The sequence below is a fragment of the Protopterus annectens genome, chromosome 9.part0 (genome assembly GCF_019279795.1).
Source record: "Protopterus annectens isolate FY-2018-M chromosome 9.part0, PAN1.0, whole genome shotgun sequence".
NCBI classification, from domain to species: Eukaryota; Metazoa; Chordata; order Ceratodontiformes; family Protopteridae; genus Protopterus; species Protopterus annectens.
Window position 1 is genome coordinate 911,213,055 of NC_056743.1, and position 25,338 is coordinate 911,238,392.

The window sequence follows — 25,338 nt, forward strand, 5'->3', positions numbered from 1 at the left end:
TTTCAGTAATTCAAACAGACATTTTCTATCTTTTCAAGGGCCCAAAGAGCCACAAATCTGCAGCACAGATAGTACTTTCCGTTAATCTGAGTTTGAAAAGAACATGTAATAAGCCTTTAGTGTGGATAAAATATGGTTGTGCTTGTATGTGCTCCAGTACTGAATGCATATCAGTTTTACAAGTGGCTTTGCATGGACAAGTTGTCAAATTTCATGCTAAGTCAATACTAGGAATTACAGAAGTCCATTTTCTCATGATAAGAATTAGTCGAACAAGAGGTCAAATGTTTCATCAAAGCATACTTGATTTAGTCAAGTACTGATATAGACTACAGATCAGCCGACAAGGAAATACCAAAGTTTCCAGATTTTCAACAGCTGATCTTTTAGTTCAAGCAATCCCTTCCCACGCTGCTGTTTAGTTGAAGACACAAAGGCCCACCCATTTCCATAGTCTGTAATGTCCCTTAAAAGTTTCATTTTTTTATATTCTACTAAATCGTTTTCAAATGAATTTAAGTTCATATTTACATTCTCCATCAAAGAATTCATACTAGTGGAATTCAGAGAATTGGAAATCTCTACAGATAAGGACTGCAGTTTTTGCTTAAGTTTTTGTTGTTTAAGTTAGTCACGTTCAAGCAAATTAGCAAGCCAGTCCATAACACATCTGTGGGCTGCTGCAACCCAACGTTCTTTAAATACTTTATCAGAATCACACTGCATATCAAAAGGTTCACTCGGGCTTTTTAAAAGCCGAAGACCTCTAGGTGTAACATTCAACTCCATATAACTTTTTAAGCCCAAAATGTTAAAATGTACCTTAGTTTCCTTTTGCAGCAGCATTTTAAATTTATCACACAGTTCTCTCATACCCAAAGGGACAGAATTGGGCACCTGTCCCACCGCAGAAAAGGGATTATTCACATGTTTCTGTCTCTCCTCAACACACCGATCAAACAGCTGGGCCAAATTGGACATACCATGGTTGTTCTCACCAGGAGGAATCTGTGAAGCCAGGATATATTGTTCCATTGTTCTCTGTGATCCAGATGAATGCCCAGAAACAACAGCAGCACCCAGCACAGGCAGAGAATCTTCTCTAAAAATTCCTGGACTGTCTCTGTTAGGGTCTGAAGCCATAAAGACAACTAGTCCATACAACTAGGAACAATAAGAAAATCAAGACCACTGGTTCAGACCCAAAAGTATTTTATTCTCTAGTGCCTTGGTACAAAACCTTCCAGGAGTTACAAAATTCAGCTAAAATATGTATATGCTACCTTTTATACAAAAAACACAAACTCAATCAATCAATAATACAATCACACAATTAAATAAAATGCTTCCAATTAACTTCTCCATTCAGTCCCATAGGGACCAAAGTATCATATTTAAGAATAAAGACAAACTCTTTGTATAACAGTTTTTCTTTCAAAAGAATTTCATCATTTTCAACTCATACTTGCTCTAAAATACAACCTTAAAGCATAGAAAAATCACTGCCATGTACATCTCTAGAATGACATGCCAAAATCTTGCCTTCCTTTTGATTTTCTTATGTCCCTGATATGTTCCATTAACCTCACTTTAAAACCTCTTTTTGTTTCACCTATATAAGAGAAACCACATGAGCATCTCAAGAAATAAATAACCCCCTTGGTGTTACATGAAAAATGTCTCCTTGGTACATATTTGAATTTATTCACATATTCAAAGGAACATATTATATATCTGCAAATAGAGCAACTATTGCATTTATATGTGCCCATAGATATTGGACAAACACTTAAGTTACTTTTTGGTAAGACAAAATTTCAATGAACAATCATGTCCTTTAAACTATAAGGTGCTTACCATACGTCTCAACCTGGAAACATCAAAACTCTGGACAAGGTCCATGAAAAATAGGTACAAATCTGTATGCTGTTTAACATAACATTTGCATACCTAATTATGTAACCCCGCTCACTCCAATGGAATTGTGGGATACCAACTTTCAAATGCAAACTGAAGAACAGACAACCAAAATATGGCACCAGAGTCCCCTTGCAGCCATTCCAATGTCCCATTACCTGGCTATTTTGCCCCATTTACCATAAACATTAATGTGTGTGTACTGCTTTACTTCTACAATGATTATTTGGATTTTATTTTTACACTTTACAGCACAATGCACAAACACTAATAGACATCTGCTAAACAAAGCAATACTGTCTCACAATGAAAATAGACTTGGCATTAAAACTTATCTGCCCTTGAAACTCACATTAATTGAAACAACATTGAAACCCACACTACATCCAAAGAAAATGTATCTGGCCAGTGGTGGATAAAGATTACCTTTGGGCTGTTTTCAAATCATTGGCACCTTGCACACAAAAGAAACATACATGTGTTCTTTGATATACCTTCCTGACTTTATTAAATTATATTCCTTGTATAATACAGCACACTTGTTAGACAGAGTACATTTTAAATTTATTGTTTGAATATTTTTCCAGTAGGCAATAAAACAGAATCCATGAACCAATAATGACAAAACTGCCCAATTCAGAATATTTCCATCATAAAAGTCTACTTCCAATCCACACCCACACTATACACACACACACATATATATATATATATATATATATATATATATATATATATATCTATATATAGAATGAAAGTAGTATAAGCCATAGGCATCTTGCAGAGCTTCTCGCACTTATTTTAAATTTCAGTTTTTATTTTCTTTGGGGGGGGGGGAACAAAAGGCCAAAAACCAGGGACACATTTTAAACATTGCTTGTATAATTTTGGAAAGTTGCTAGAATAAAATATGTTACCACCATGCATTTCACTGGCAAGTCTTGAACACAGGATCTTGAGCACTACAGTCAGAGCAACATACCACTATGCCAAACCAGCAGTTTGTTTCCTGAAAGATAGCAAGACTGAAACTTAAATGGCTATCATTTAGTGAATTCAGTTCTCACTTCTCACCATAGTTCTCAACCTTTTAGCACAAAAAACCTAGACAAAGCCAGTAATGGGGGAATACATCCCCAAAATAGGGACAAATTTCAAATACTGATCTTATAAACTTGAAAATTGCTAGAATAAAAGGTTCTGATTTACCATTTATTTTCTGAAGAATATGAAGTCTGAAATTCAAATGCCTGTCATTATTTAATGAATTCAATCCTTCAGTTTTATGAGGAACAGATCAAAATTATGTCTTAAATTCACAAGTGGTGGTGGCTAGGGACTTTAGGCACTTTTTGCCTTGTACCCAAGGTAGAGGGTTTGAGCCTGAGTACCTCTAGCCACCAGGTGTATTAAAGTAGGGGCATTTTCACACACACATACACATACACACACACACACACACACACACACACACACACACACACACACACACACACACACACACACACTCTCTGAAAAAATGGCCAGCAGATTAAAATACAGGTTGACCAGTCTGGCTATTCTCCTTATTTCTGGCCCAAATCTTCAAATGGCTAAAGTATTTAGAATTTATAAACTGTGTCTGTGAAAATATGAGCGTTGACTGAAACTGCCTTTCAAGCTAGAAATACACAATGGTGTTATCATATTGCATAAAAATGAGTTCCAGTAAATGATACTTCAGAAACATAAGCTCAAAATGCCAAAAAATGAACAAGCTCACTTTTAAAATGCCCAATGAGCAGTGCTAGATGAAAAAAAACAATAAATTGTGCCCTGGAACAGAGCTTAGGTGTCACTCAGTTCATAATGAAAGATGTGAATTAATTTCATTGTTATAGCTGGTAAATTTGGGAGGGCAGGTCTTTCACATTCACACAGGTTCATAGGTTCATACTAGGCTATCTGCCCTAGGGCATTTATAAGCCTAGCCAGAGTGTGTTTGGCTTTCGCCACCCATTTTAAATTAATTTTGCTATGCCCTTTTTCGAGGTTAGTATATTGTGCCTCTGTCTAACAGTGAAACAGAAGTGATACCCGGGGTAAACCTACGATCTCCCATCCACTCATCAAGATTCCTCTTGAAGAGAGTCAATGAGGGACTCTGCCTAACCTGGACTGGGATTTTATTCCAGAGTGAAGGGAGCCTCTGGGTTATGAATCTGTCCCTCCAGCATGTCCTATTTATTTCAGTGCTGAGTTTCAAGTCTCTCGAGCACGTAGCTCGATGGGATTTGGATTTTCTGAGGTGCAGCATGTCCATTAATTCCGGGTTGGACATGGCTTTATACGTCAGGCACAGATCGCCTCTGAGCAGGCGGTATGCCACTGAGTAGAGCTGGAGTTTCTTTAACCGGGTAGCATATGGCATCTGTTTGAGCCCTTTGATCCTCTTGGTGAGGTACTTTTGGGGTCTTTCCAGTTGCTGCAGGTGTCTGGTAAGGTACATCCCAAAAGGGGCATTGTACTCAATTATGGGCCTGATGAGGAATGAGTAAAGAGGCACGATGACCTCCCCTGATCTAGATGTGAATCCCTTCATGATTAGGTGGGCTATATAAAATGTTTTTCTAACCACTTTGGCCCCTTGGTTGTCAAATGAGAGATTGCTATCAACTTGGGTCCCCAGGTCCCTAATTACTTCTTCCGTACTTAATGGATTACCACCTATGTGGTAATTTGTGGGCACTTTGTTTTTGCCAAAGGGGATGACAATGCACCTTTTGGCGTTTAGCTTGAGGCCATGGCTCTGGCACCAGTTGTCTGTTTCTATGAGGCCCTTTTGCAGGATGCTTGTGTCGGCTGGAGAGTCGATTATGGTGCCCAGTTTACAGTCATCTAAGAACTTGGTCAGCCACAGTTCTTCCGTGTTGGCCTGTACCTCCAAGAAATATATACCGAACAAGAGAGGTCCCAGGACTGAGCCTTGTGGGATGCCACTTGTAACTGGTTTGGAGTCTGACATGGCTCCAGCAATTCTAACCATGTGGGTTCTGTCCTTGAGCCAGTTTGCAACCCATCTAGTGACATAGGGGTTTATATTTAAGCTGGTGAGCTTATCTATAATGCCCGAGTTGGGTATTGTATCAAAGGCTTTTGCGAGGTCCAGGTAGGCTGTGTGGACCACCTTCCCCTCGTCAATGGCCTTGGTGACTGTTTCAAAGAAATTGACCAGGTTTAAGAGGCAGGATCTGCCCTTAACAAAGCCGAACTGGGTAGGATCCAGTGTCTGTAGGTCCCCAATATCTTTATTTATGAGGTCCATGATGATCCTTTCCATAGCTTTGCAGACCAAGCTAGTCAGGCTTATGGGGCGATAGTTTCCAGGATCTGTTGAGGCACCACCTTTGTGGAGAGGGACCACTGTTGCTGTACGCCACTCTTTGGGTACATATCCTGTAGTAAGGCTGAGATTGAACAGTAGTTTTATGTTTGGGTTTAGCTCTTCTTGGAGTTCATGTAGGATGCAGCCCAGGACACCGTCTGGTCCCATTGATGCTGTGTTTTTTGCTTTGGAGAGGGCGGCTCTTACCTGAGCATCTGAGATGTCAGGGGGGGCAGCACACTGCTTGGATAGATATTTGCCCTTTTGGTGGGGAGGGGGGAGAAGTTTGCACTGAACCTGTCAGCTAGGATGTTGGCAATGTCTGTGGGTTCAGTGTATTTTTTGCCATTTTGGACTAATTCTGAGCATATCTCCGAATTCCCACCCAGGTACCTGACATAACTAAAGAAAGCCTTGTGATTATCCTTAGTGCCCTGTGCAATTTTTCTCTCTAAGCTGGCCTTAGACGATTTTATGAGTGCCCGTAGTTTTTTGCTAATACTGATCAGAGATGCCTTCCCTTTTTCGGATTTTGCTCTATCATGTAGTAGCTTCCTCCTTCTATTGTATAGTTTGTTTATAGCTGGGGTCCACCAGACAGGACGTCTGCCTTTGGAGGATTGGGTCTTGGTTTTATTTGGGATTGCATGATCCATGCATTCCTGAAGGTGTTCATAGAATGCGTTTATAAAGGATTCTGCGGTCTGGGCTGTATTTTCCACAGGCCCAGGGGCTTTGAAGGATTCCACCTCAGTTTTGAGGAGTGTGAAATTTGCTTTAGAGAAGTTTTTCACTGTGGTTTTCTGGGATGGAGATGGAGGGTACAGAAAATGATTAATTCAACATTATCGTACTTATAAGGAGTATATCAATTAAGGGATGTGGTTTTTATTTTGGCCTATAGTCCTAGTTTGTGAAGTGCCCTTCAGTGTCCCAAATTAGGACATCAGTAAGTGTGAAACAGAATGCTTCTCAGTGTCTTTATTTCATTTTAATGGTTTCTATTAAAAATCAGCATATAACTGAGAAAATGAGAATAGCTTTCCCTTAAATCCTTAAACTCACTCACAGACTTCTATGTTTTTTAACATGGGACAGTACCCCCTCCAGAGTTATTAACTCCATAGTCACAGAAAATGGGAAGAAAGAGAAACATCCAAACAGAGTGCACAGTGTTCTCATATAAACAGTGATTCCACTGTGCCTAAGACTCTAGCCTAGATAAAACGTGATTTACCCAGTTGAGTGTGGGTAGTCAGAACCTGATTAATGTATCCTCAAGAACATTCAGGGTAACCCCATTCCAAGCATTCAACTTTGGTAAGTTATGTATGTTGGAAGGCTAAATGTGAAAAAAAGCAGGAGATTATTATATAGAAAAGCAAGCATGTGATTATCAAAAAGATAACTCTAGCTGTTTGGTCACTTTTGAGCAGGAGTTGGAAAGGGTGAACCACTGATGTAGAGGATGGCTGTCTTTGTAGTGGATCGAAAACTTTGCAAACAGATGTAGACAGTACTCATCAGAGATAGAGAAGTAACTAGAAATATAACAAGTGATTGTCGGTACATGAAAATAAAGAGCATCTCATGAGTGGATAAACATGAGGAAACCAAAATAACATCACATGGAAATGCTCTGAACTGTTTGATGACTGGTATATCATGAAGGTGGGTCTACTACGGTTGATTAAAAACTCACTTGATTGAAAATGAAATTACTAGGACCACTTCACTGAAAACTCATTTGACTGAAACTCATTTAGTTGAAAGTCATAAATGGACTTTTCCCCACTGTAGTGCAACCATGGAGTTAGTATATAAAGTAAGGGGGGGTGGGGGGTGAAGCCCCCCATGTATTTTGGTTATATATTCTCTTTTGGAAACAGTTATTTATTGCACTTGTAAGTATCACTGTGTATAGTTTAAAATGTTTATAATATGTGGGGGGCTATGCCCCCCACACCCCCCTTACTTTATATACTAACTCCAGGGTCGCACTACAGTGGGGAAAAGACCATTTATGACTTTCAACAAAATGAATTTCAAAGAAATGAGTTTTCAGTGAAGTGGTCCTAGTAATTTAATTTTCAGTCAAGTGAGTTTTCAATCAACCGTAGTAAACTCCATGAAGGTATATCATATTATGTCTGTAGAGATAGTTTAATTGTTTTTTTCACTAACACATCTCTTAGACTCCACTCTGGATAGAGCAGTTTCAATTACCTCTGGAAACAAAACATAAACCACAACTAAGATGTGAGGCCGTCATGCCTGGCAAATTGAAACATAACAACAAGGTGAGCTGCACCAGCAAACTCAGACCAACATAGAATTTTCTAACAGTTTGGGCACATTAATCTGCATGTCATTAAATGGCTGGGGAGGCGGGTTGTAAATGAAATATATATAAAGAAAGATTAGAAAGGATAAATGTAAATCATTTATAATACTACATAATACAAACATATAACACAGCATGTTTATTAGTTAAATTGCTAACGTTAAGTCAGTTTTACCAATGAAATATGACAGTTCAAAGACCATGGTTTCTTTTTGTGATCACCTAACATGTGAGAGGATTGTGTTCACCTAAAACACAATTCCAAACCAGCAGTACAATATGTCTGTTCAGACTCCTGTGACTTCCAAGATCAGTGCCTTTTGATATTTACACAGCTGTGATTATCATTCTCTTGGGCTTAATTCTGAAACCAAGCTGACATAATGTTACCTAGCCGAAGATATTCTCATCTTCACTTCATAGTCAAGCATTACATTATTTTGTTAGATGCAGATGAGAAAGCAATAACTTGGGCTATTAAATTTAAACAATAAATAGCTGTTCTATTCACAGTTTAAAGCCCTATATAACAATTTCCTTTTAAAGGCCTTCAGATTTTTGAACCTGTGTAACACAGCTGTACCTAACTACTAAATCAGAGAGCTTCATCTAACATTCAGCCTTGATAACAACTTTCCCATGCTGCTAAGACACATGATGCAGTTTTAAATATATTACTATAAACTCTCAGTGCTAATATAATAAGCATTCAGTGCCATGGTAAACACTTAGGATTTATGAATCTATGTTGCATATTTTACCACTAGGTATGAGATTTAACACTTTGAAGCTATACTGATATTGACTACAGGTTAAAATAACAAACCCTGCTGCACATAACAAACAGATGTAATACTCAAGTTTTGCCTAATATTTTATATTTCACAGGTATATAACCATCTATGGAGTACCCACTGCAGTTAGTTTAAAAAAGGCATAGACAGAGCTCTACTAAATATAAAGCAAAGACTGCTGCCAGAATAAAATATACACAAACTGTTTGATTATAAAACGTTCATCCTGCCTGCCAATGTTCGTTCCTTGAATACAAAATGTCCTTGCCGGAATAAAGTTGTCCGTTCATCATATTCCGTTCCCGAACTTCCCGGAGATCATTTGCAGCTGATAGCTGTTCAAATGAGATAAATGTTCCCGCTCACAGAGCATTTGAACAGCCCTTGAGCGCCCAGCTGGAAATGCGTGCATGTGAGCCCTTGATCTAATTTCCAATAGGCTTGTAGCCCAGGTGGTGTTGATGTTATCGTGCACGTGATGACATCAGCTGCAAAAAGCGAAAAACATAAACAAACTGAAAAAAAAATCGGAACTGAAGGGGTGTCACATGGGAATCATGACACCCCATTATCTGGGCCCCAAAACTCAGTAAGATCCGAGTAATTTGGTACGATTGGGAGGTATGGTGCTTACATTTTTACTCAAATCCCCATCCTTGTGGAGAAAATTCCAATAATATCTGACAATACTACTAACTTCTTCACTTTGAATGTTATATGTGCTAACAAAATACATTTGTTCATTTTTGTTTTCACCATTCTCTCTACCCCCCATTGACCCACAACCTGTCACTAACATTATTTTATTATATATATATATATATATATATATATATATATATATATATATATATATATATATATATATATATATACCAATATATATTCTATGTAGTATCTTAGCTCATGATGAGCACATACCAGTAAAAGAGAAAAAGGAAGAAATAAAGTTGAAATGGGAAAATGAAACTCAGGTTTATTCCATTCTACAAGGCTCTTTTCCATTATTATACTCATTAGAGGATGATCTAGCTGGGATGGGGTAGATATGATAGGACATTATCATCTATATTGATAGGACAAATTATAGGAGTACATGAAAAGCAGGACTTGGGGACCAAGGACAGGTTTCAAAGTAAAAAAAAAAAAAAAAAAAAATGAAAGGAAACAAACACAGTATGAACCTTCTATCATGATGAGCCTAAGCATAAAGACTTACTTGCATGGTTTGCAATCTCTTGGATCCCTACCCCAACACAACCAATATGAGAGCTAGTAAATTTCTCACTGACCTTTGATGTTGTTCACAAAACATGAGTCCGCACTGTTTGTTTGATTGCTTGTGTCCAGTCTGATATTTCCAAGTTTTAGAACAAAAGCAACTATTTCCAACACAGACGCAACCTCATTTTCAGAGAATCCAATGGTCAACATTGCATGCTGAAAAAAAGAAAAGCTTTTAAGTGTTTTATCACTTATAACCATTGCTATAATAAACACTGTAACCAGAAAGTTCACTTGTAACAGTGGGTGATTTAAGGGTCAACCTGTAAAGGTATCTTAACTTTTAAACTTTCCAAAGATCATCTTTGTCTGCTGGACCTTCAGCATGTACTCCAGTCACACTCTATTATGTTTGCAGCTTAAAGTCACTGCATGACTGGAGTGAAATGGAATCAACATTGTGGTTCCATCTTAAAGTTGTGCTACTTTCCTGCTGCACAGCCAGATTAAAATTCAAGGTAAAAAAGCATAGTTTTAAATTATATTTCAACTTGCTTGAATGTCTCTGTTTTTTTCTGTCTACACGTACACCTTGAGGAAATACTCTGCTGCCTTTTTCCAATAAAATATCAGTTTCACTTTAACAACCAGACTTATGTTACTGTAAATGTTTTCAGACCAGAAAAAGTCCTTTGACAGAGCATGTTAATTTTTTGTTTATAATAATGCTGAAAAAAAGCAAAATGTTATTTTTTTCCAAGTCCTGCTCTGTCTCATTTAGTATTACTTACTCGTACTACGGCAAATGCAGTGGCATCTTCCATACCATCTAAAGCATTGATATCTTCATTAAGGTAAATATATTTGCTACAGTCTCTCTCCAACTTCAGCTTTTCTAGAAAGGAACACAGAACCAGAAGTTAGTGAACACTGAAGGAAAAATACAATACGAGCATTTGTGAAGACTGACAATCAAGAACTCCTTGATATTTAGCAATGACAAGAGACATACAACAGATTATGTATTCACAAAGAATAAAACAAAGGGTAACTCAAACAGGTAAACTTCAAGGCCAGCATGAAAATAAAATCAAAGAAAAAAAGTGGCTCAAGGAGAACACAGTGGTGTTTTTATCAAACTTCATTAAATATATAACACTCAAACAAGCATGCTTCTTCAGGTCAGTGAAAAATAGGGAAAACTACAAGTTTGCCTCAAAGAATTAAGAAAAAAACTTACATTCTAATATATCTTTCATGCAGACTATTCTTAAACATGTAACAATTTAAGAAAAGAAACACTGCTGCTGTAGTTCTATGGGCAGAAGAAAAATAAATGATCACAGAAATGGGTAACAAAAAATAAATAAATGATATATAGGGCTGCTTGACCCTGTATAAGCTGTGAATATGTATCATAGCCATTGCCGCTTTAAGACTATCGTATAGTGTAGTCATTTTAAGAGTGCATCAGTCATATAATATATTGAGCCTAGAACACAGTGCCAATAATTCATGATGGCTGTTGTTAACATTATTTTTATTGAGCTGCCATTTTGTCCAGAATAAAATTAACCTGTTTTTTTAAACCACTTGTATATCCTGACATTAATGACACTACTGTTCAACATTACTGGGTAACCAAAGCTGCATATTATGACATAGTGTCAGAACTCTGATCTTCTTCACAAAATAAAAATGAAAATACCATTTCAGTTGTAAAACTTTGCTAATGAGCTGAGTTACTGAAAATAAGTAGTTTCACCAGTTTTATGCCATTATGGGCTGCGGTGGTGCAGCGGTTAGCATTGTCGCCTCAGAGCAAGAAGTTCTCCCTTTCGATTCTCGGCTGGAGCACCTTCTCGAATGACGTCTAAAGACAATGCAGGTAGGTGTGTGCATGAATGGGTGTACCTTCTTTAAAGGTTGGGTGTCGGGCTGGCAACTCGGAACCATAATAATCCACTGCCAATCATTAGCAGACCGGAGTTCCGCTGTGGTGGCCCCTAACAGCCGAAAGGCCAGTTTTATGCCATTCAAACCAAATTTTGTCAATTATGACAGGGTTTAACACATCATATCCTTATGAGTTCTTATAACCATTTCACTGGCCTGCCTGGAGGCAGAGGTCTGCACATTTTAGAAAACTAACCAAGATATATTAGAAATCCAATAAAATACTTGATGTATTCAATGCAAAAAGAAGTGGAGATGATATGCAGTTCCTTTTCATTCACAGAGGGCCAGAGTGTTGCATATGAGTCAATAATTAATAAGTCCAATGAACATTTTATCAAAAAGAAACATTTATTATTTCTTACACTTTGATAACCAGTTGAATGGACTAGTGAAAATGAAAATGCATGCTTCCACAGATATGTACAAGCCTAAGGTGAATGTGTTCAATAGGAGACAGAATTGTTATTTACCTGGCTGACTTTGAATTGTTTCGAAAGTGGCAACACAAAATGAACCTAACTTTTGAAAAGGTCACACAAATCTCCAGACAGTCAGTATTAGTAAAGAATCACTATGCTATTTTAAATATGGCAAATTGTGAGAGTGAGCTGTTTTATTCAAGCTACTTCACTACATAAGTAAGCCCTTTAAAGCAAATGCTTCAAAGACAAATGAAAACCAGCATGTCAGGGGCTAGTGCCAGGATGGACAGCAAGTTACCATAACAACAACAACAATTATAAACAGCTCTGCAGTGGTAACCTATTGTCAACAGGAAAAAAATACGTTTTCAGTAGCTTTTTCTATTCCAAAAACTTCTTTTCATCCAAACCAAAACTTTCATAAAAAAATTTGTTGATTTAGTGAAATCTTCCTGTCAGAGAAATATTCAACAGTTTATATAATAAATCTAAAGACATGAGCGCCTCAAAGTTTTCTCACTCAGAATCTTCTCTGAAGAAGGGTGTCCAACAGATGACAACATCCCTACAGGAACTACCATTAAAATTGATAATTTTCAAGGGAAACTTGAGGATCATCATGAAAACAGCATGAAACAAAATGAAATATTGACTAAACTTACATAGAAACGCAATTAAAAAATAATAGACATCAACAAATCACTTATAGACATAGATGGCAGACTAAAGGAAGGAGAAACTCCAAAAAGACTTCTTACTTAAACAAAATAACTGGTTGATAAATAAGTAGGATGATCTTGAAAACCATGATAGAAGGTACAACATAAGAATATTTGGTCTTCCTCAATAAAAATGAGGGAGAAAATATGCTTTTACTCACTACATGGCTGCTAAATTTTGTAAACCTACAATGGGGTCTCTCATTTGACATTGAGAGAGGTTCACTAGGTAAGCCTTAATTTTAAAAATCTGCATGGGCTAAGTCACCTTTAAAGTCTGGACAGTCTAATATCAGATTTGATAATGGCTACACAACAAAGACATTTGTTATTTATTTATTTATTTATTTATTTATTTTTGTTTACTGGGAATATCCAACTGAGCAAACAACCCCTTTACAGCAGAGACCTAGAGGGAGAAAACCTCCATACAAATAATGTATACTTGAGGTTTTTAACAAGAAAGCATTTTTTCAAATGGAGGAATTGTCACAGAAGAGAAAAAAAGGATACGTCATTTACCAATACAAGCATATGTAAGATGATTAATTAATACATACTAGAGATAATTAATAAATATATATTTGATACATAAATGGCTCAGAGTAGGAAAAGGAGTAGCAAGAAACATAATAACTGTGACAGATTAATTGATAATTTGAGTAATATGCAACTTGGGAAGGAAAGAAGAGAAAGTTAGCACAGTAGAGGGGAGACCAGAAAAGAAATATCTGAGTGAACTGGGGCAACTGGGTGAAGTAGGATAGAGATAGAATAGGAGAGAGAGGCCCAGAGTTCTCATAATAGATATACTCTAGTAAGAATGCTAGATGTTAATGGAGGATACTGAAAGTGTTATTACATATGGCATATGTACAAAAACAGAAAAAGGAGGAGGGGCAATCTAGATGAATGAGGACAGAGATATAGCTGAAGACAAAGGCATAGTGTGGAAGTGTTAGAGGTAAGTAGGCATTTGAGAAAAGAAAAAAAGCGCTGTCCCTTAATAAAATGATTCAAACAAAATAATATCACTAGTACATTTTTTTATCCAACCAGAATTAAATATATATATGTGTGTGTGCTTGTTTGTTTATACACACACACACACACACACACACATACACACACACACACACACACACACACACACATACATACATACACGCATACACATATATATACATTTTTTGTTTGCTTCTATCTATATTCATACATACTCAGATGTGCAATGTCTATGTTCTACCTAAAATTAAAACTTACTATTTATACACATAATATATATATATATATATATATATATATATATATATATATACAGGGGGAGAGAGAGAGAATGAGTGAAAGAGAGACACAGACACACATACACACTATATTTATATTGAATATGATATGTGAGGGTTTGGTATCCGATGTGCATAATACCTGTTATGTACAGACAAGGAAAAAGCTTTGCCTGAGTGGTGAAGACACAATTTGTGTGACAAGCTCTCTACTCCTATAAAGCTACTATGCCTATTTTCCATCTTTGTTTATTTGTTTGTTTATGTTTCCCATTTTTAGGCATTTACCTATACTTTGGACTCTTTTTTTTCCCCCAGTGTAACAGCAATAGGACACAGTACTTTTGGCAAGACATGTTACAGTTGGGTAACTCAAATTAAGTATCATCACTGGTCGAGTTAGGATTTAAACTGCGGGATGAGATCATAAAGAAAGTGGACTGCATTCAGATCCTGGAGTGGAACATATTAAGGGTCATGATCAAATTTTGTGCCTAGGAATTGGGAAGGTACATGCAGTGGGGTTAGACATATTGTAAGATGGCTTCAAAAGACAAGATGGCTGCAGAAGGGTTTGACTGAGCATGCTGGCAAGACAGATGCATAGTTCCTCAAGTTAGTGCAATCTAAACATTTGAGGCATTTTTTAATATGCCCAGCTGTGGTGTTAGGTGCTTGAAAGGAAGGCTAGCATAGAAATTATTAACGCATTGCTTATTTGTGAAAATATTCTGTTTTATACTTCTGTTTCCATGCTTTTATCCCTTTTCTTTTCTTTTAGGTTTGTGGTTCCAGTCTGGTTTTGCATAAGCAGTTCCTTTTTTACCAGGTTAAGATTCTCTTGTCATTTTTGTTTTTTCTTCTTTTCTTTGGGATTTTTTAAGAGGAGAGTGAATTCTTTCCCATACAGGATAGGATTACTTGCAGGTTTGGAGATCATTGTGACCACTATTAAGTGTGACTTTATGTGGAGACTGTCTGAATAGTTTTTACAATTATTAATATTTTACAGTTTAAAAACATTTGACTATATTATAATATTTTATTACTGGTGTCAGGTTAGGGATTGTAACTTTTATTTATGTATTAGACATGGTTGAGACCAACTTTCTATATTCAACACTGTTGCAGTCATAGTAGAACTCGTCTTCTTACATGTTGACTGTCATCAAAAGCATCCGCACATCGACTTTACAGCACAGAGGGATGAAGTCCCCTGACATTATAACCATCTGCTTATTACAGTTAAAACCATCCAGTCCCACCCCCCACCTCTTTCATTGATGAGCAAACCATCCAGGTGGCCAACACGTCCTCCCCCTTCCTGCCCCAGCCATTTAAGACTAATTTTTGTGACCTGCCCTTCACCTTCCTTCCCTATTAAAAAAAATAATTTCTCCTTTTAAACTGTAACAAACTCCTTGCTACAAATGTAGCAAATAGTTGCTAAAAATTATACCCTGTCAGCATGAAGCACTATGGAGGTCTTATTTTAGTTTAGAAAAAAGAAAAACAAACTGCAGAAAAACACTTACTACAAATGTAGCAAACAGTTGCTACAGGTTACACCACACACACAGAGCACTGCAGTGCTCAGGTTTGACCACAAATGCCATACTTTGCACCAAAGACTGGGATAATGGATGGTCAATCGTGCCCACCCAACACTTTGCACCTAAGGCCAATCCCTCTGCTGCCCTGATCTAGCTACGCTTCTAACACAGACACAGGCTGAACAAGGAAATGTTGAGACATTTACATGCTTTCTGTATCCACAAGGGAAAGGGTGCTAATACAGGGGTGAATTTCCAGTTACCCATCCATTTGTCCAAGTTACATCTGAACAGAGTAAGAGAAGTACTTTGCTTTTTGTGAAGTGGAAGGCAGTTCCAAAGAAGCAGTATTCTCTGTGATACAAATCTATCCCTTCAAATGTTGTATATATTTTACAAAAGAGATTGAGATTCTTTGTGTGAGTGTCTATAGTCCCATTGGCTTTGTGAATGTGTAATAGGTCTGGACTAATAGGGTCTGTTGAAACTCTATATACAAGGCAGAAGTCACCTTTCAGAACCTTGAATGATACAGAGAAGACGGACAATGTTTTGAGATGGTCTGAACAACTTTTATGATTTAGGACCTTGATTTTTTTTTTCTTTTTAGTGAGAATGTGGTCATTCCAGTTGTGATAAGTGTTTGGACAGCTACATACCAAAAGGGGCATTATACAATTTTGGTCACTGATTTTTTTTTTTTTTTTTTTAGTGAGAAAGTGTTGCAGTCATTCCAGTAATGACAAGTATTCGGACAGGTACACACCGAATAGGGCATTATACTCAATGATCATCCTAATGAGTGCTGAGCACAATGGAACAATTACAACCCTTTGATCTGGATGCCATACCTTCAGATATAAGCTGTACAATGACATAGGGCTTCCTAACAACACTGGATACATGGTGATCAAAGGACAGCTCATTGTAAGCATACGTTCTTAAATCCTTAGCTAGGGGATCAATTATGAGGGGTTAGTTCATGCATTTTAATGCTGCCCAAAATGAAGAGAACTGTGCTCCCTAGCTAAATGCATGTAAACACATACACAACTATGCAAGTTCTCTAGCACCTGTAAAAACTACATAACCCTATCATATTATCTGCTGAGCTGACATCTCAGGCAACATATATTTCTGGTCCTAATTTAAAGGGGCAAACTTCCCCCTTAATTAACTAACGCCTGTGTACTTGGGGGAATGTTCATCCCCGTTGATAAGCTTTGTATACAAAATAATCTACTATTGTGAAGAGCTCTGACTATGTTCTTGTGTTTTATGAGTTGGGCAGCTTTTTGTTTCCTTAACTACAGTCTCTTTGGTGCAGGAAGATTCTTAAAGCATTAAGGAAAAGAGGCATGAAACATCTGCCTTATTAAAGATTCACAGGTAAGTAAGTACTAGGCTAGCTGCCCTCCAGGAAATCAACAGACATACAGACAGATGTATCTACACAAATACAGTAATCATCCGAGCAAAACAATTAAATCATTCATTTACATTCAAGCACTTCCATATCACAGCTTTTGTCCTAGTGAGGCAGAAAAAGACGCACAGTTGGCACAACTATAAGAAGCCATGCTTGTATAAGGTCACTGTGCTATGGAGTTTAACAGGGCTGTAAACAGAATAATACAGCTGCAAGGAAAATATCTGTTTCAGAATCTCTGTGACAGAGTTCCACTACTGACAACATATCATCCAGAACTTAAAAAAACTCTACAGAATTGTAAGGGATCTCCAGCCAATATACATTGAGGATGACAAGTTGAGGGACATTCTTCAGACTGTCCCACTATCATTTGAACAACCATCAAACCTAAAGAATCTTCTTGACAGAAGCACACATAGACCTGAACAAAACAAAAGCCAAAATGGCACAAATAGCCTGCAACCATCCAATGATTTGTATTGCTTCCAACATAACAACTTCATAGAACAGAAGTTTTAAAGTACTTGGGTGGTTTAAATAGCCTTACAAAAATGTGGTCGATCTAAAAAAATGCAGGAAATGTCCAGAGACACGTCATATAGGAGAGACAAGCCAACCACTCAGAACAAGGATGACTGCCATAGATGCAGAGTTACATGCAAAATGACTGACAAGCCAGTAGCAGCACATTTTCCCCATCTGATCATTCCGTATCAGACATTTCAGTTATGGTTTGACAAAATTTCTATACACCTTTGGAAAGGAGAACAATGGAGATTCAGCTACTTCAGTTGTTCTTTCTAACAGTCAGTGGTTATTATTGGTTTTCTGAGACACTATACACTTAAGACCTTTTTCCTTGGAGCAACTAACAGTGGACACAAATAAGGTGTACTGAAGAACAACCTATGCTTCTTCTTCTGGTACTGCATGATTTTATGATATATTTAACCAGAATGTAAACGGCAGAGCATCTCAGAAAGTTAATAGTAACCGTAAGATTACTGGGCTTTATGTTTTGGCACCTGTGTTTTACTCATTAAAAGAGAGTAGTTATTTTAACCTGCAGTAATATATTAGTATGAACACTAGTAACCATAAGCTTAGCAGTCATTAAGGCCTTAATCTCAGACAGTTTGAAAAATATAACACAACTTTGTCCAGTGCTGATCTTCATCAGAAGTATCTGTCAGAACCACAGCCTGAGATGTCAACACGTGTTTTCTCCTCTCTGTCATCCTTTCTCCATTTATTTCAATCAGCTAAACATCAGCCTAAACACAGCCAATATAGTGTACAAACTGCAAACAACATCCATACATTATAACCCGATATCTTACTCTTATGGTAGTCCTTCTTTTCTTATGGCAAATAACTTCATTGTGAACTGGACACCGTTGCAAATTTGTACTTTGTCTTAACGAAAACATCCCTCGCTCACAAATATTGCATGTTTAGACAGATTAACAAATTGCAAATTATAACTTCTTGTTTTCCTTTTCTGGATTTAACTAATTTCCATCTCTTGTGCTGTGATTTATTTTCTTATTAAGTGTCAAAGCAGTCTCTTGAGATGTTATCTTCTCTATGAAATAAACACGGGCTCTAATGTAACATGCAAAACTTTTGAATATTATAGCGGGGCATGACATCTTTTAAAGTTTAAGGCTCACACATGCACGTGTGCATGCAACGAATGCATGCATGCACACACACACACAGATGCACACGCACACGCGTGCGCGCACACACACACACACACACACACACACACACACACACACACACACACACACACACACAATCTTTCCCTGTTTGTCCTAGTAAACATCCAGGATGCACATCTATCTATCTATCTATCTATCTATCTATCTATCTATCTATCTATCTATCTATCTTCCTATGTCTATTTATTTAGTCATTTATTCATTCATTCATTCACTCATTTATTTATTCCACACTGGTATTTTTCAAGTATCATTTGTAGACAATAGGAAAGAAATAATGCACTTCCCCTTCTAGGTACAAGTGAATATTTAAGTACTGTATCTAACATCAGTAACTTAATTCTTGATGAAGGTCTCTTGCTAGCCTGAATGCTTGTGTAATTAATTGCAATACCTATGTTGGACCAATAAAAAGTATTGCATCACGTCATATCTATATGCCAGTGTCTTTGTGTCTTCTGTTAGTGGACTGGCATGGCATTTCTTAATATTTTCTGTCCACAGTTTTACCATTTGTAGCACATACAGGCACTGAAGATTATTCTTCCTTTCTGAAAACTTACAGAAAACACTGTCAGTTCAGTGTCTCTTCCATGGACTCACTCATGTTTGGAAACACATTTAGTATTTATGCCATAGTAATTATTATTTCTACACTTTTCTTACAACTGTTCATTACTGTGACATGCATGTTTTATGTGCCTGTTTTTTCCACAGATGCAGCATTCAGCCTTTTTTATCATTATTAACATGGAGTGTGATGTTACTCTGGCAATCATAATAAAATCTTTATTATTTTTTACCAGATTTGTATACTTCACCTTTGAGTACAGCACAAATATCTGCTCGTGCTTGCTTAACTAACTGCTGCTTATATTTGTCTATGTTCACCATATTTAAGACAATCTTAAATGATTTGAAAATGATTAATTCAATTCAGAAAGTAGGTTTCTGTGGCAAGTTTAATTGAAATGGTCACTTATGTGTCCATCTCTTTCAGTTTAACAACATAGTGGATCTCCATCTTTATGGGCCTCTGAATGTACTGACTAAAATGATTTTTTTTCTGCAGTAACCTTCAGAATGCCCCTTCAACATTTAAACAAATATTTTATGACTGAACTAAGTTCTGAAATAATCTGGTTATGAAAACAGCCATAACATTAAGCAATGCTGGCATACAGTTCCTCAAATAAATGCCTTTCACCACAAAAACTTTCTTAGTTCTTACTATACAGGTAGATTCTTCATAGTTTAAAATGTTCTCTTATATTCATCTGATACACTGAAATTATTTTTCCCAGTTTTTCTTCATTTGTGTTATATACTTTGAATAAATCAATGGAGTATAAAGGAGAATAAGAAGTTATGTCTTACCATAACGATCCATGTCTATTGTTCATCTCGCCTTTGTTCTTACACACGGGGTTCGGAGCCGATCCTCGGCTCCGAGTCGGCCGCATCACTAGCTCGCATCTTCGAGAAAGCTCGAGGCACAGTAATATCCCATGATCCTCCGGTGCTAACCCTCAGATCTAGTTTGCTATACCAGAAGAATCCCTTTTAGAACTGTGTCTAGAACACTTATAAACAGATACTACAAAGTGTCTGGAACCCTACTGCCAAGTAGAGGATAAAAGATGCCATTACTGATGCACAATAACATGCCAACCATACCTAAAAAAGGCTGAAAAGGAATCTAGTTGAAAACCGTTCTCCCAGACCGTAGGACGGGGGATGGAGGGGGGGAATGTAAGAACAAAGGCGAGATGAACAATTCACATGGATCGTTATGGTAAGACATAACTTCTTAATGTGAAATTTTTCAATCTCGCCATTTGTTCTTACACACGGGTAGCGTCCCTAGCTCCTTTTTCCCGGGTGGCTCAAGGGAGAACATTCCTGAGTACAGTGGAACCAAACGTCGCCCTGTCCCTGGAGCTCTTGTCTAGCTTGTAGTGGGCGATAAAAGTATGTGGTTTTGCCCAAGTTGCTGCTGCACAAATGGTATCTAAAGGCAAACGAGCGGTATGGGCTGAAGAGGTAGCAATCGCCCTTGTAGAATGAGCTCTGGGTTTGAAAGGGAGTTGCTGTTTGGATTCAGTATATACCAAATTTATGCAATCTGAGAGCCATTTGGATAAGGTAACCTTCGTTACTGCCTGTCCTTTTCTTTGGTCAGCATATGAGACAAATAGTTGATCTGACTTTCTGTACTCTTTTGTCCTATGTAAGTAAAATATTAGTTGTCTGTGAACGTCCAACTTGTGCAATGTGTATTCTAGTTTATTGGAATGATTTTTAAAGAAGGTAGGTAGTTCGATAGATTGATTGATGTTCTGAATCGAACAAACCTTCAGAAGGAAGGACGGATTGGTGCGCAAGGTTACTCTATCTGGATGAAAAATCATGTACGGGGGTCAGATAGATAGAGCCTGTAACTCTGAAACTCCTCTGGTGGAAGTGATGGCAACCAGAAAAAGTGTTTTCCATGAAAGAAATTTTAACGGAGTTGCAGTTGCTGGTTCAAAAGGGGGCAACATGAGTTGTGACAGCATGAGATTAAGATTCCAAGGGGCTATTGGATTACAAAAGGGGGGACGGAGGTGAAAAGTACCTTTCATGAAGGCTTTACAAAGCCTGTGAGACATAAGAGAACCATCCTCACGGCCAATATGAAAATTGGATATAGCGGCCAGTTGAACCCTTATAGTGGATGTTGATGCTCCTTCTTGAAAAAGTGTGGTGAGGAAATCTAGTATCTTGTGTACTGGAGCCCCGAATGGATCTATACCTTGTTTGGAGACCCAGTGCGCAAAACGGTTCCATTTGCTGATGTACAATTTCCTTGTAGATGGTTTGTGAGAAGATACAATAATTTGTTGTACTGCAGGGGATAGTAACTCCGACCTGGCTAAGACGGGAAGTGGAGCAGCCAAGCTGTCAGTTTGAGGGACTTGAGGAAGGTGTGAGGAACTCCCGACGAATGTGTCAACAGGTCTGGCTCCGGGTCCAGTATCCATGGTTCCTCCACTTGATGAGATTGAAGGAAAGGAAACCAGATTTGTCGAGGCCAGAATGGGGCTATCAGTATTATGGTCCTGTCCAGACGTTTGGCTTTCTGCAAAAACCTGGGAATTAGTGGAACAGGAGGAAAAGCGTAAAGGAGACCCGGGGGCCAATCGTATACCAGTGCGTCCCTGGGGGGGGGTAACAGGGCAAAGTAGCTTCTGCATTTGGCATTCAATGGGGATGCAAACAGGTAGCAGCAAGGCTGGCCCCATCTGCGGAAGATCTCTTCCACCACGAGGTTTGAGGGACCACTCGTGAGGGAATAGGATGGCTCTGCTCAACCTGTCCGCGATTACGTTGGAAGTCCCCGGGATGTGCATTGCTATCAGAAAGTGTCCAGTGGACTTTGCCCATTGCCAAATTCTGAGGGCCTCTCTGCATAACAGGTAAGATCTGGTTCCCCCTTGCTTGTTTATGTACCAGACCACTGACATGTTGTCTGTCTGAACTGTCACTGTTCTCCGAGGTAAGGACTTGTGAAAGTGTTGCAACGCTAGAAACACTGCCCTCAGCTCTAGAACATTGATGTGCAGATTGTACTCCAAGTTGGACCATTGACCTTGGACTGTTTGTCCCTGAAAGAATCCCCCCCACCCTATCAGGGAAGCGTCTGTGGTTAGAGTTGCTACCGGACTGGGTAAGACAAAGGGTTGTCCTAGTGTTAGCTCTTGACTGTGTATCCACCACAAGAGATCCTTCTTGCAAGAATTTGTGATCAAGATTTTGTGAGATAGTGGAAGTTGTAGATACGACCACTGGGCGAATAGCATCCATTGAAGAATACTCATGTGCATCCTGCCTAAAGGAACTACAAGAAGGGAGGCTGCCATCAAGCCTAGCACTCTTAATATTTGTTGTTCAGGGACTCTCTTGTTGTGAAGAAGGAGCGAAATTTGATGCCTGAGGTCTGATACTCTTGGTGGGGGGAGAGTAACTTGAGCCAGGGAAGTGTCTACCTGTGCTCCTATAAATAAGATATGCTGTGACGGCGATAAGACAGATTTTCCAAAATTCACCGTTATGCCTAGTGAAGAGCAAAGACTGATGGTGTAGTCCCTGGCTTGTAGAAGACGACACTCGGTGGTGGCGGAAAGGAGCCAGTCGTCTAGATAAGGAAACACCCGGAATCCGTTTCGTCTCAAGTGAGACGTTACTACTGCCATGCATTTGGTGAACACCCTGGGGGCTGAGGTGAGACCAAAGGGCAGAGCACAAAACTGGAAATGACTGGCTCCCAGCCGGAAGCGCAAGTGATCTCTGGATGCCCTGGCCATTTTGATATGGTAGTATGCGTCTTTGAGATCTATAGAGCACATCCAGTCACCCTTTTGCAGAAAAGGGAGGATTGACTGAAGCGTGACCATCCGGAACTTTTCCTTTTTCACAAAGATATTTAACTTGCTGAGGTCTAAAATTGGCCTCCAGTCCCCTGTTTTCTTTGGAACTAAAAAGAATCTTGAGTAAGTTCCGGATCCTATTTGGTCCGCTGGGACTGGTTGGATGACTCTGTTTTCGAGCAACCTTCCTATCTCTATGGTTGCTTGGTGTCGCAGACTGGGTGGAACGTCTGGGAGTTTTTTGGAGTTGGGTGGCATTTTTATGAAGGGGATGTTGTAGCCTCTGGTAACTATGCTTTTTACCCAGTAATCTGATGTAAGATTTAGCCAGGCCTCTGGGTATAAAGCCAAGCGACCCCCGACTGCCTCCAGAGTAGGACAGCCGGGCCTGCACTCAGGAGTGCTGGAAGGGCTTTCCAGAGAAGGTCTCTCTGTCACCCTGATTTTGTGGACCCCCTCTGCCGGCTGGGCGGCGTCTTCCGTTTCTTCCCCCTCCTCTGCCTCTAGAGGGGGCGTCACTTTGGGTGTGTTGAAAAGATCCCTGAGTCTTTCGGAACCACATCTTTCCTCCTCATTGCCCTTTAGGGTAGGGTCTAGATGGAACGGAAAAATGGACCCCTACGGCAGACAGGGTCTTCCCTTCTTGTTCACACCTCGTGAGAGTCTCCTTTACTTTGGGCCCAAACAAGGAGGCACCATCAAAGGGGGCGTTGGCAAAGGAAGACTTAAAGGCTTCCACAAAGGAGCATAAGTGCAACCAGGATTGTCTTCTCAGGGCAATCGCTGAAGCTGCCGCTCTACTTGATCCTTCGGCTGCATATGAAATCAGCCTCATAGACAAGTTGACTATGGAATTTAGGGTGTTAAGTTGCGCTGTCACTTTCTCGGTGACAGCAGCATCTGTGTGTCCCTGGAGAGTATCTCCTAATTCCTTAATGAGATCTCTCTGTAAACGGGTGAAATGCGTAAGGTAGTTGAGCGATCGGATGGAAAAAGTCGCCGAACTAAATATGCGCTTCCCATATCTGTCCATTATCCTAGAATCCTTATTAGGAGGATGGACAGAGGAAGATGATTCAGACATCTCTTTCTTAGTGGCCGCCACCACCACCATAGTATCTACGGGAACTCCTTTTGTAAGATAGGCTTTATCTTGGGGAGCCATCATGTATTTATTTGGTTTACGGGGGACTGTTTCCACTGTATCAGGTGTTTCCCAAGCCCTCCGAGCTATAAGATCCATAAGATCGTCAAAGGATGGAGTCACCCAGGAGGTAGAAGGTTGAGCCCCAAATGCCTTCAGTAATACCGATTCATCCACAGAAGGGGTAAGGGTTTGCCAGTCCCCTCTTTGCTTCAGGATTTCCAAAATGTCTGCAAACGAGACATCCTCAGAGGTGGACCGTGGGGACCCTTCTGTTTCATCTAAATCAGTATCAGACGTGAGAGATTCCTGAGGGGAATCTATGTGCCTCCTCTTGCACAGTCGTTTCCTCGGAACATCCTCAGCGGGAGCTTCTGAGGATGCATCCGAGGAACCAGAGTCGCCCTGTGGGGACTTCTGAGGCATTGGGTCTCGATGCTTAGTAGGAACCAAAGGCACAGAAGCAGAACGCGGACCTTTTGGGGAAGGAGATGAAGATACCGATGAGGTATGTGTCTGATCAGACAAGACCTTCCTCATGATGTCAAAGGCACCGGTGCCCCGACCCGAAGATCCAACCCGATCCGAAGAAGGGGGTCGTTTCTCCGGAAGCGGAACCACGGGCTCCGACACCGAGGACGGATCCGAACTGATCTGAGCCCAGGCACCGAGGGTAAGAGTCGGAACCAATATCTCGGTTCGACTATCCCCCCCCGGAACCCAGGAAAGATCTTCGGCTCCGAGACTCTCCGGCTGGTTCCGAAGGAGTCGAGGTCAACGGAGCCGATAGCACTACTGGAGGCTTCGGCACCGAGGGCTCTACAATCATCGGTTCTTCGACTCTTAACACCGATGACTTGACAGGTCTCGGAGGAGGAAGTGTTGAGGGAACTGGAATAGCTTCGAGTTTCGAAACCAGCTGGGATGAAACCTCAATTAATTTGGACAAGGCCGAGTTCTCCATAAGCTTCTGTACCACTCGGTCCACATTGGAGTCGGAAAGTGGCCTCGAAGAATGGGTCAAAGGGATCGAAGCCATCACCGAGC

General features: G+C 39.3%; 1 protein-coding gene across 1 annotated transcript in view; it reads right to left on the bottom strand.

Annotated features, from left to right (window-relative positions):
• The window catches only part of LOC122811661 (unconventional myosin-Ib-like), a 1,027,360-nt gene that overhangs the window by 457,959 nt on the left and 544,063 nt on the right, over positions 1 to 25,338 (bottom strand). Inside the window, exons 9-10 of the mRNA XM_044083653.1 lie at positions 10,435 to 10,538; positions 9,712 to 9,859 (exon numbers count right to left, since the gene is read on the bottom strand). Coding sequence (XP_043939588.1) covers positions 9,712 to 9,859; positions 10,435 to 10,538 — 252 coding nt within the window. The remainder of the gene's footprint in view (positions 1 to 9,711; positions 9,860 to 10,434; positions 10,539 to 25,338) is intronic.